The sequence below is a fragment of the Diadema antillarum genome, unplaced genomic scaffold, assembly GCF_040938485.1.
Source record: "Diadema antillarum isolate AM-2024a unplaced genomic scaffold, OU_Dant_1.0 scf00000013, whole genome shotgun sequence".
Lineage (NCBI taxonomy): Eukaryota > Metazoa > Echinodermata > Echinoidea > Diadematoida > Diadematidae > Diadema > Diadema antillarum.
Genome location: NW_027270902.1, coordinates 542,307 through 555,473, shown reverse-complemented (window position 1 = coordinate 555,473; position 13,167 = coordinate 542,307). Strand labels below are relative to the sequence as shown.

The following is a 13,167-nucleotide window of genomic DNA, read 5'->3' as shown; positions in this document are numbered from 1 at the left end:
TGACCATCTCTACAGAATGAATGGCCAAGTAGGCCCTACATACATGTACATACTACATTACTAATGTGTCACTCTCTAGAGACACAACCTATATGACTAAAACATCTGGATGCCATGATTACTGATATGAATTATTAATTTCTTTTCAAGGTGAGAGTTTCCCTTCACAATGCTGAAAAAAAAACAAATCACTGAACAGGGACACAATCATGAAAACTTTTGCATACAGTATATTACACACACACACCACACACAAATACACACACACACACACACACACACACACACACACACACACACACACACACTGATCACTCACTCACTCACTCAGCACACATCCACTCAATCATTTAAATACACATAATCTAGACAAATGGACAGTATTAGTCCCGCTTGCATCATGAAGGTTTCTGCTGTAATTTGCTTCACATGAAATGTACAAGTTGGTCGTACAACTGTAGGTTGCTGAGTCATTTCATTAAACAAGAGGGTAGAGAGAGGGAAAACACTTGAGAAATGCAAAGCACTACTAGGTATTCATTGGTGAAAGTCTTTAAACAGGCTGAATATACAATTGGCACACAAGAAAGAAGGCTTATTGATGGCCCTACCGATATAAAAATATAGACAATGATGCACTTCTAGGGATTGGACTATATCATTACTAATGAGCAGCTTCATGTTCGTTCACTGCATACAGCTCACTCTCAATTTTCAAGGCCTTTGATTCTGGATTAGAAGTGATATTGAAAAAGATTGGAACTAAAAATATCCACTGCCATGCAATGAAGGTGAAGAAAAAACAAACAAACAAAAAAAAACAAAAAAAACCAAAACAAAAACAGTAAAAAGTGTGGCAAGTACAGTGTGTATAAGCCTGCAATCTAAATATGACCTTTGACCCTTTAAACAAGCGAACCAGGGGTCTCGCGCTCACCTGAGTATTGCAAATCCACCTTCCACGTACAGCTGTAGTACGCATCTAGCACTACCATAATTTAAAATTTTAGAAAAGATTTGAAAAGATTTTTTAATTTGGGGGTTTTGTCTGTGTTGTACAAATTACATATTAATATTTTATCACCCAAGTGATAATATGTGCCAAGTTTGGTGAAAATTTAACCATGCATTCTCAAGAAGAAGACGAATATTATGATTATTAAGTACAATTAAGGCCCATTTTTGGAACCTCTTCTCCCCCCCCCCCCCCCCCCCCCCACCCCCAGGCTCAAAGGGGGGCAACCCTGGATCTGACATGAACAAATTTGAATCTTTTTGGACTATGGTCATCGATATACTTACTCCTGAGAACACTATAAATTCTAGCTCTATCACTTCTGGTTCTAGAGAAGATTTTTTAAGGTTCCTTAATGGGGGGGGGGGGGGGGCTAGGGCCCCCAGGGGGAGCATGGAGCCCATTTGAACAAACTGAGATTCTATACTCCTAGGGATGCTTCCTGCCAAGTTTGGTGAAAATCCATCATGAATGGAGTTTTCAAGAAGAAGATGAAAATGTACAATTTAGGCCTCCATTTTGGCCTCCCCATCCCCTCCCCTGGGCCCCAAGAGGGGTGGGGGGGGGGGGGTGGGCACCCCTGGATCTGCCATGACCAAACTTATAACTACAGCCATCAATGTACTAGCTCATAGTAATAACTTACATGTGTGTAGCTCTATCACTTCCGGTTTTAGAGAAGAAGATTTTTAAAGATTCCTTTATTTTTTTTTTTTTTTTTTTTTTGGGGGGGGGGGGGGTGGGCCCCCTGGGACCCCCCAGGAGGGCACGGTGCCCATTTGAAAAATTTAGATCCTAACTTCCTAGGGATGCTACCTGCCCAGTTTGGTGAAAATCCATCAAGGGGTTTTCGAGGAGATGAAAATGTAAAAAGTTTACACACAACGGACGACAGACGAAGAATGATCGCAATAGCTCACTTGAGCCTTCAGCTCAGGTTAGCTAAAAAAAAGGAGCACTGAGGCAACATCATCAAAATTAACAGGAGCCCACATTTGACCATCATATACACCTGAGTAAAAGATTTCAACTATGTCCATCAAGTCCTGTATGGCACACACAAGATACCCACCAAAATATGATCTTGACCTTATAAAAGGCAGAACAATGGGAACAGCATTACCAGAAACATCAGGGGTCTAAATTTCACTATGATGCCGATTCTATATGAGTTCAAAAAAAAAAATCATCAAGAAATGTGGATGGTACAGCATGTGTAAGTACACAAGAAATACAACATGATGGCGGCCCTTGACCCACTAACAAGGTGGAACATCCTGGGGGCAGCATGGCAAAACTAGTAGATTTGATGATGATACACCTCTGTACAAAACCTGAATGAAATCAGGTCAAGAAATGTGGCCAGTACAGAGAAAGGAGACCCTTGAAAAAAAATAAATAAATAAACCAAGCAAGGGTGCTATCATCAAAAGTTACAGGCGGCTAGATGTTTTTTGCTGATATCCCATCTTCATCCTAAATTGGAATAAAATCTATGAAGAAACATGGCTAGAAGTGCAGCACATCATGTGTACACATATTTACATGTAATGTATGTGAAATGGCAGTGGCGGCTGATGCTGTGTAACATACCGGGAAATACAATTGTTGCCTGAACACAGAACCTACAATGTAAGGGTAGCTTGTACAAGCTTGTCTTCAGCTACAATGTATTACACATAGTATAGTCTAAGCACTTGCAATATTTTGATGTTATCTTATCTCAAAAGAGGAGTCATTCAAGAATTATTAATGCTTATCAATTCTTGACACTTAAAGTTTTTCTCCCTCCCATTTTCATTGCAGGGCTGCTAACATTGACACAGCAAACTGTTCAGGGAGATTCCATGGAGCATCAGGGAGATAATTGCATGGTACATGCATCTCAATGGTAAAAAATAATACATAAATCAGAGACATGAAATGAAATTAAGTTTTCAAGGAGCCTCCTGCAGAATCAGGGATACAATGTACTTGGCAGTTCTGGTAATGTCATCTTGGAAACATGTAACTGAAAGGGATTTTCACTGTCAGGTGTCAATATAGACATACTTATCAAACAGACTGTTTTGCTAATGTTTGCATGTTTTGTTCGCAAAAGTTGCCCTTAACCACTACAAAGCTTGCCAGAGGCTTGCCCTACCTAGCGACAACTAAGTGAATTTCTGTCTCAGGAACTTAATGGGAGCAAAGAGGTGAATGAAATGCTTTGTTACTAGGCTGTAGGAAAAGAAAAATTTATTTCTATTATATTGTATGTGTAGAGATAGACTGATTTTGAAACAAGCATATAATACGTATTTCAATGTTGACGTATGTAAATATTAAGCATAACAGTACCTTTCTATAAATGTTGCTAAAGCATACAACAGGACTGCATACAAACAGTTTTATTATGTTGAGTGATATTCATACATTTTCGCATGATCGATTTTTCCCGCTGAGCTGCTCAAAAACATATTCGAGGGTTCTTGAATTCATGCTGTGCAGTTGTCAACCTACCCGGTATTCAAAATGTGCAGAGAAAATTGTGAAAATATTTTCGCGCATTTCAGAATTCGCGCTAGCTGAAATGGCACGAAATACGCAAAAATTTCTCTACATTTACAGTAATCAATACATTTCTTTGCATTACTCTTAATGGTACTGAAGATATCTATATCAGTATAAACTTGCAACGTACAGCCTCAATCTTTGACAATTCCTAAACAATTAAAAAAAAAAAGATATTGCGTGCTCAAATCAAAGCAGCCACAAGTCCAATTTACCACAATTACAACTTTCGTTGACTTTGGCCAATTCAAGATTTTACATCATGGGCTGAAAGCAGCTCTACAAAATGTCACCACTGAAGCCATACACACTACACTGTATGGTTTCCTTTTAAACACACTCCATTCCAAAAACAGATATCAAGAATCACTCTCTCTCTCTCTAAAATAACAAGAGACCCGCGGGTCTAGCGCTCACCTGAGTATCGCAAGTTCACCTTTCACGCAGTCACTAATCTAAATTATTCACAGCTCTACCAAAATTTGACCAGGCATTCTGAAGTAGAAGATGAAAATGTACAATAAAGGCCCAAATTTTTAAAGATTCCTTAATTTGGGGAATTGGGGGCCCCCTGGGGCCCTCTGGGTGGGGCATGGTGCCCATTTTGATAAATTGAGATCCTGACCCCCTAAGGATGCTACCTGCCAAGTTTGACGAAAATCTATCATGAGGTTTTCAGGAAGAAGATGACAATGTACGATTCAGTCCCCCATTTGGACCTTCCTAACCAACCCCCCCCCCCCCCACCCCTGCCCCCAAGAGGGGCACCCCTGGATCTCCTATGAACAAACTCGAAACTACAGTCATTAATGTACTCACTCATAGTATTATCTTAGCTGTATAACTTCTGATTCTAGAGAAAATTTTTAACGATTCCTTCATTTGGGGGGTTTGGGCCCCCCTGGGGGCCCCCTGGGTGGGACATGGTGCCCATTTTAACAAATTGAGATCCTAACCCCTTAGGGATGCTACCTGCCAAGTTTGGTGAAAATGGGTCATGGGGTTCTAAAAAAGAAGATAAAAATGTACAATTTAGGCCCCATTAGGACCCCTCCTCACCTCCCTCCCCTGGGTCCCAAGGGGGGCACCCCTGATTCTGCCATGAACAAACTTGAAACTGCAGTCATCAATGTACTAACTCATAGTATTAACTTAGCTCCATCACTTCTGGTTCTAGAGAAGAAGATTTTTAAAGATTCCTTAATTTTGGGGGATTTGGGCCCCCTGGGGGTCCCCTGGGGCCCCCTGGGTGGGGCATGGTGCCCATTTTAACAAATTGAGTTCCTAACCCCCTAGGGATGCTACCTGCCAAGTTTGGTGAAAATGGGTCATGGGGTTCTCAAGAAGAAGATGAAAATGTACAATTTAGGCCCCATTAGAACCCCTCCCCACCCCCCTCCCCTGGGTCCCAAGGGGGGCATCCCTGATTCTGCCATGAACAAACTTGAAACTACAGTCATCAATGAACTAACTCATAGTATTAACTTAGCTCTATCACTTCTGGTTCTAGAGAAGAAGATTTTTAAAGATTCCTTAATTTTGGGGGGTTTGGGCCCCCCTGGGGGCCCCCTGGGTGGGTCATGGTGCCCATTTTAACAAATTGAGTTCCTAACCCCCTAGGGATGCTACCTGCCAAGTTTGATGAAAATCGGTCTTGGGGTTTTCAAGAAGAAGATGAAAATGTAAAAAGTTTACGCATGACGCACGACGGACGACGCACGACGGACGACGGACGACGGACGACGGACGACGCACGACGCACGACGCACGACGCACGACGGACGCCGGACGAAGGGCGATCGCAATAGCTCACTTGAGCCTTTGGCTCAGGTGAGCTAAAAAATCCACAGCAAGTGTGCATACATCACTAAAAAAAATTGTTGCAAGACACACTTGAGGACAGCTGGCTCTTGCAAACAAATTTTGTAGAGGTCGTCAACAGGAGGAGATCATACTGGTGAATATACACATTATGTCACTTTTACATGTAGTATGCTTTATAAATGAGAAATGGTATACTGTATACACTGAATATTCTGTGAGGTTTTTATTTTGGGAATTTTGCGAGTCATGTGCTATTTGCAAATCAAAATACACGCTAACATACTAACTCTGATCCAGACATGAATGTCAAGTACACGCATATATTTCTCCATTCAGCCCTCTACTCTACGATCGCAAATTTAACCATTCACAAAATTGTCTGAAGTCCCTATTTTAGAAAAACTGAAATTGCTATTTAAATATATATGGCATCATTATATATACAGTAATCTCTTTCACCTAATGATACACTAGCTGACTACTCATTACCACTCACCTCAAAGATTTCATTGCTTCTGAGAGGCCTGTTGGTGATCACCACACCATTGTTGAATTCATCCATTGCATTCGTCCTCTCGGCTGTCTTCTGTGCATTCTTCAGGCGGATCATCGTGCCATGCCGAGAGTGGAAGCAGAGCGGCGAATTCAGCGATGCCGAGGCGATAGCCACCGGCTCTCCAGACTCCGTACTGTCCGAGTCCTGCTCGATCTTGTTCATGTCCTCGTCATTTTCATTGTCGCCATCGTCGCAGCTGTCATTGTCCTCATCGTCCACCGAACTTTCTTCCTCCTCCTCTTCATCGTCATCATCGTCGTCTTCCTCATCGTCATCGTCCTCCTCTTCATCCTCCTCCTCATCTTCATCTTCCTCTTCATCGTCATCATCCTCAATGGGTCCCATTTCAATGCAATTCCCATATGTGTCATCTGTGTCTGTGTCCGTGTCATGGGAGGAGTCCAAACCTTCGAGTTCTTGGTTTGATACCATGCCTTCACTGGCATACAGTCCTCCAAGATTTAAAAAACAAAATAAAACAAAACAGACAAACATAAATAACCAAAACAATCATCCACCATGTTTACATCTTATAAGGCAATCAAAATAGCTGCTTAATATGTTTGGAGATTCTTTGAAAATGCCCCTCCCCACTCAATCTTTCATCATATTAAAATCATTTTAAAGAAGTCAAATCTCAAACCCAAATAATGGATAAAAAAGAATAGATGATATTCAATTCAAAGATTTGCTTGGAAAAGGATACAAATGTATAATAGGATTGTGTATTACTGAAAAAAAAAAAAGAGCCAAAAGACACCCAAAAAGAAAATACACATAATGTTTACTACCCTTGAGTTAATAGGTTCTATAGATGCTAATTATAGCAATTACTCAAAAACTGTGAACACTCTTGATTTCATAGGAAATTCAGTTGCCACGATCTCACAAATATTTAAGGATATTGTAACTTTCACTCCAAAATGTGTAATAAAATATGGTGCTCAGAAGCAGTTTCAGGAAAAAGATCGCTGCTCTTATCTATCAAATAGCATATTAGCAAAGAAATCAGTATCTGACATTTACTGACTGCCGTTTGTCAAAATTTAATCAAACATGTGACAAGTTGCTTTCATCTTTGACAACAATGTCAAGATGATGTGTACTGAGATCTGTTTCCTCTCTGAATAAAAAAGATAAAGAATGAATTGCACAAAGTCCTAACATTGCAGGCAAAAAAATTATAGCATATTCATTTTCTTCTCCAAACAAGAAAACCATGTGAACTGCATATTGACATGTATTAACCTAATTCACACTGAGTGCAAGGTGTTGGTATTGACAGATTTTTACTGGTACCCAAAGTACTGTATTTGTGCAGGGTTTTGAAACCCTAATCATGCCAGGCTTTTTGGACTGTAAGATATCTAACTGGAGGGGGCTGATTCCACCCCTCCCCCCCCCCCCCCCCCCCCCCCCCAAGGTCCTGGCCATCTGCATCATGATGAAATTTGGCAGGCATGACAAAACCACATCATAATTTACAAGATTGTGTATTACAGTTATTTTGAAGTTATCAATTTCTAATTTTTATTAATCAATTATGCAAATTAAGCCCAATATCTTATTTAAGCCTAATTAAGAGCATTGAGACTCTACTTTTTGGTTTATATCACTTTTAACATATATTCAACTATTGTATTTATCATAAAAACTTCCAAAAGTCATGGGCTATTCTTATGTACTTCATTATTTTTGTAATATCTTTGTTTTTCTACTTGTGTTTTTTTTTTTCTGTGTTTTCATATTGGAAATTGTCACTGACCACTTTTCTACCATAATAAGCATAGCATTAATCAATCAAAATGATTAATAGTAAAAAGTACACAAAACCACAAAATTCGGCCCGCTTTGGGATGATGACACGCAGTTTACAAAAAAAAAAAAATGGGCGTGGTTTCGTAAAAGTATGCGTGGATGTTGCAAATTCGGTCTCAAAAGTTGCACAAGACTTGAACAAAGAAAGTCAAGAAGCCTTGTAATGAAGCATTCTTGCATTAATAAATTATAGTGTGAAACGTTGGGGCGGCAGATTCCGCCCCTGCCCAGGCCCTTTTAGGGTTAATGCTTTGCTATGCATGTGTTCATTACAGGTTTAGATCATTACTTTGTCTATACAACAAAACACAACAACATAGCTTTATATGGTTGAAGTACGATGATATGAATAACAGGATTACATATAAGGAAACTAATCACTATCTGGAGACATTCAACTGCACAATGATTTTGAGGGCCAAGTTACAGTTTTACCTCGCCTCTGTGAGCTGATAACTGTCACTTTTGTGCACTTCCCGTACAGGTCCACCACAGCATAGAGTTTCCTGGGCACATTTGATGCTGCAATACCCTTATCGACTCCATTCAAATGGATATGGAGCTCTCCGCTACGTGTCCTTTGCACACCGATCCGATCTCCGATTGCACACGCGTCAAGGTCGCAGCTGTATTCATCCAGGATTGACTCGCTGTTGCGCAACACTGTGCATCCTGACAAAATCCAGGAGCCCTCGCATAGGGCCGTGGCACTAGCAGGCAGTTCAAGGTTTTCCGGGTCCAGAGATATGACTCCAATCTCGATCGACCCACTCCAAGTTTCAACCTGCATTGGATGATTAAGACCAAGGCAAAGCCCCAAGATGGGAGAAACTTTTTGTCATTAAAGAGCATTTCTAGTCCATGTTCCGACTTGAAAAACTGTGATGAATATGATACTATAAATGAGCATCCCTAGCAAAATTGTTACTCATTTTTTTTTTTGCATCAAAACAGATTGCATTTACTGCAGTAACAACTACAACTGATGCAGATCTTATTCTCATACCGCTAATTGAGTTTATGAAAGGGGTATAAGATTACAGTAAGGGGTATAAGATTTCAGTAAGAAACAGGACTGTATGCACTTCTGGCACTAGTTGGGCCAGAATGGATCTAGCAACAATAATAACACTAAACCAACTGATTTCAATTTCGAAAATCACAAATTGCTATCATTTTGGGCAATATAAGTAAATTCTCATGATCTTCATTCATTTCATCCAGGTAACTTGTCAGTTTGGCTGAAGGAACTTTTCAGATTGGCTTAAAGATATCAAAGAGCTTCTTATTGCTGCATAAAAGAGTTAATTACAACATTACGACATAACCGGTCAACTTGCAACAAAATATCACAAAGATTTAGACTGCTGTGTGCAGAGATCAGGGCTTCTCCAGATTGCATGTCATACATCCAACTATCCAAGAACCATGTCTGAATGGAATCTATTATAGTATTAGAAACTCAAGCAAATCCTGATATACAAACTACGAAGCGAGAGGCTCCAGACATAAATAACAATTTAGTAATGAAGTATTTAGATACAAATCAAGCTAGAAGAAAAGGAATTGAAACACATTTTAAAATATGGAATCTAAATCTACATATGTACATAACATTGCACACTGCTTGAGCCCTCGTTCACACACACAAGAAGTTCTTCTTCTTTGCTTGGCCTAGATCTATACCAGCTGTAGAATTTTAGACCTCTTCTCTAGACCTCTACAAACCACATCAGTAATATCAGATGTTTCTCAGTCGTAGACTCAGCAGTCATAATAGTATTGTTATGCGTGCTGTGCAACCACAACCATGCCTTACCAAGCCGGTCTGCTGTTCAGTTTAAAGTGTTTGTGAACTTGCGTTATGTCAGTCCGGGAAACCCGCTCATGAGGACCGCTCCCGCGTACGAGGACTGCCCCGCCTCATGAGGACCGCCCCCACCTCTCATGAGGACCGCCCCCATGCCTCATGAGGCCCGGGGGGAACGCCTCATGAGGCCCCCCTATTCACTTCTATTCATCTCACATCTGACGTATAAATTGTCGCAACTTTGCACGGTGATTTTTTGTTACACACACATGTCCACTATCCATGATGAAAAGAAGAAAAAATCCTATATGTTTTTTTTTTCAAAAATCGAGTTTTAATCAACCGATGCAGAGCGCCCATTAAAACACGTGTGTTTTTTGTTTTTTGTTTTTTCTTCTTTTCATCATGGATAGTGGACATGTGTGTGTAACAAAAAATCACCGTGCAAAGTTGCGACAATTTATACGTCAGATGTGAGATGAATAGAAGTGAATAGGGGGGCCTCATGAGGCGTTCCCCCCGGGCCTCATGAGGCATGGGGGCGGTCCTCATGAGGCGTGGGGGCGGTCCTCATGAGGCGGGGCAGTCCTCGTACGCGGGAGCGGTCCTCATGAGCGGGTTTCCCGGACTGATGTGTGGATACAGATCTCACACTACTATTTTACTAGATCTATATTATAGGTCATACACATGACATAAAATAACCATAATAAATCATGATCTGTCTTTGCAAATGCATTGCCATTGATTGCTCTTTCCAGCTTAGTGGCTTCCAAAATTAAACCAAAGATTCAAGAATCAATTTCAATCAGACACATGGTCATGGATGGAGTGATGGACATGGCATGGTGACAGACAATGTGAAAAATAATGACATAAAAATAGATCTATTCTCACGTTAGACATGAAATAAGTTTTCTCATGTTTCTAAATTAAATAAATTTAAATTTACTGTAGAACCTAACACTACACTACAGTTAGTCTGTAAATTTACACTGTAGCCACCCCACCAGCACTGACCAGCACAGTAGCAAAATTGTAAACCCGAGGTCCATATCTTCAAATCTGCACGCACCTAAATAAACGTTGAGTTGGACTCGACTTTCATCATACATCACATTCTTGGAGGTTCCAAACATAGCACTAAACTGTTCCCAGATGCAGATGGTGATCAGCTTTGATGACCTCAGCTCAGAGGTCAGCTTACATTATCTCCAATATGTGGGACTGTAATGACTGTTCTAATTCTCTTAGTTGACTAAGAAGGACAGAGGTGATAAAAATAATGATACGAACCTTTTCGTCAATTCTGACTTCAAAAATTTCTCCATCTCTTAATGGACGTTTACTAAACACAAGTCCATTGTTGAATTCCTGCCTACAATCGTTACGACGAGCTGTTTTATCGCCATCACTTAGTGAAATTAGTGTTCCGCATTTGTTGTGAAAAGGATGGATCCTTCGATGGTTCGCCATGATTTCCCCGGCGATGATGATACCCGAACTGAATATTCATGAGATTATCGCATCCACGGTACGCACGGTGAGTCAAGTATGAGCTGCGCTGGCTATGGCGGCGCTAGCTAGCAGCATTCACACACACATATACATTGTAAGTCAGGAGGCGCATGACTCCCAACGTTACACACGTTCCAGTATGCCCACTGATCTGTGTACATCACGCATGAGATGTGAAGGTTGATCCATTCTAATAATAGGGTATTTCTGATGACTTGCTGCAATTTATAACAAAGTTTGTAGATTTTTAGAGCATACAGTGCATAGAATCTACTATAATATGAATTCAATGAATAATTTTTCTAAGATTCAAATGAATCTAATCCCTTGAAGCACGTAAATTTGTTACAATTACAGAAATACTCATCATACGAAGCTAAGAACCCTCAAAAGGAACATGAACTAATCCCGCTAAAGAAAACATTGGGAACGCAGGCACTTGATATTGACTATATATTGTATTTGTAGCATCTTCATATTCAATGAGGCTTGTTGGTCTAGTGGCATGATTCTCGCTTTGGGTGCGAGAGGCCCCGGGTTCGATTCCCGGACAAGCCCCTTCAGATTTTTTAGTCTTTTCTTTCTTTTTCTTTTCTTTTCTTTTTTTTTTCACTTCTTTCTGTTCACACATTGTTGTCAAGTTGTTGCAACAACCGAAAAGAAAACCGTATTTTTTTTTTTTTTGTTCCTTTCAATTTTGCATGTAAAATATATAAAATGTGTGCTTTTCAAAAAAAAAAAATGAAAATTTCTGAGGATTCTCTTCATATTTTCCTTATATCGCTCTACGCATGTGACATCATGAACTGTACACTGTAGTAGTCTTCTCATCCAGCAGTGACTACACATAAACTTAAATAATTCATAACTTTTTAACAGATTGTCTGATTTTCCTCAAACTTTCACTGATGTGTTCTACTAATGGTGCTACATTCATTCAATCCACATGTCCTTTTTTTCTCAGAGTATAAAGCGGGCACATTGAGGAAGATTTCCCAATATGCAATATATCCACTGGCCATGTACATAACACATTGTTACCTGCAGTATTTCAATGTTACGCCGCATGGAAATTTTAAAATTTCGTACGGCCCTTGTGTAGTGAAAGACTTTAAAAACACTGAATATGTACAACATGTGTGAGCATCTGTGTGCAGCATCCTCAAATTATGTAGTTGATACGTCCAACATCACTCACTCAAAGGAATGAGCACAACTTGGTCCAAGTCATTTCAGTAGCTCATAATATATTTTAATGAACATCTCAACCATAAAATACAGGAAATCTATGAACAATATTATTTGTAAGCCACTCCATCTGTAAGATTTTGTGTCATGATACCTAGCACATGCATTTCAGACTCCACAGACAACTTCTCTCTCATTATACAGGGTTTGCACAAAATTTTTCTTTCAATGTACCTACCACAAATGTAAATACAGCTGTAGTGACATTTTCTTACGACTAATTATACCAAGTCAGGAATATGGGATTAGATGTCCGTTTGTTTTGGCAGAGGTCCACTGGTCGGTTATGATTCAATTTCCACTTACAAGGCATGAAATTTGACACCTCTTTTTCTTTTCTTTTTTTGACATTGTAACTTGCAAATGCTTCTGTCTCTAGAGAATTTTCAATTTCTATTCATATACACCTGTATTATCCTCATTCTACTTTCAAATTCGCTTGCATTTCTCGTATAATGTTAGTTTTGTTTTCAATAATAATCTGTTTTCAAGAACATTACAATCTCTTTCAAACTTGTGTTCCTTCTGCAACCCTGAAAATAATATATTTTTTTCACATGCTGGTATATTGTACAGGTTGGTAATTCAGACCTTTATACAAAGTACTACTTAAAAAGACAAAGTGGCTGAAGACAGGAATACAGTACTTCCTTAAGCAGTAATTTTCAGTGTAAAACCTCACATCCATGTGAATATGACATCAAAACCGCAACCCTGCATTCTTTTTGCAAAGGGAGGCAAATGAAATATATATGTCACTTCTCATATAGGATTAAAATATATAATGAAATATAGATATGTCATTTACATTAACATCAAATCAAC

General features: G+C 39.6%; 1 protein-coding gene and 1 non-coding gene across 2 annotated transcripts in view; one reads left to right on the top strand and one right to left on the bottom strand.

The window, feature by feature from the left end:
• LOC139721147 (neuralized-like protein 4) overlaps positions 1-11,067 on the bottom strand; it is a 44,692-nt gene extending 33,625 nt beyond the window's left edge. The window contains exons 1-3 of the mRNA XM_071632482.1: positions 10,873-11,067; positions 8,202-8,550; positions 5,889-6,400 (exon numbers count right to left, since the gene is read on the bottom strand). Of these exons, the coding sequence (XP_071488583.1) occupies positions 5,889-6,400; positions 8,202-8,550; positions 10,873-11,052 (1,041 nt within the window). The 5' untranslated portion in view covers positions 11,053-11,067. The remainder of the gene's footprint in view (positions 1-5,888; positions 6,401-8,201; positions 8,551-10,872) is intronic.
• A 513-nt stretch (positions 11,068-11,580) lies between these two features.
• Trnap-ugg (transfer RNA proline (anticodon UGG)) lies at positions 11,581-11,652 on the top strand. The gene has a single exon. It is a non-coding gene; the product is annotated as a tRNA-Pro (tRNA).
• The last annotated feature ends 1,515 nt before the right edge of the window (positions 11,653-13,167 follow it).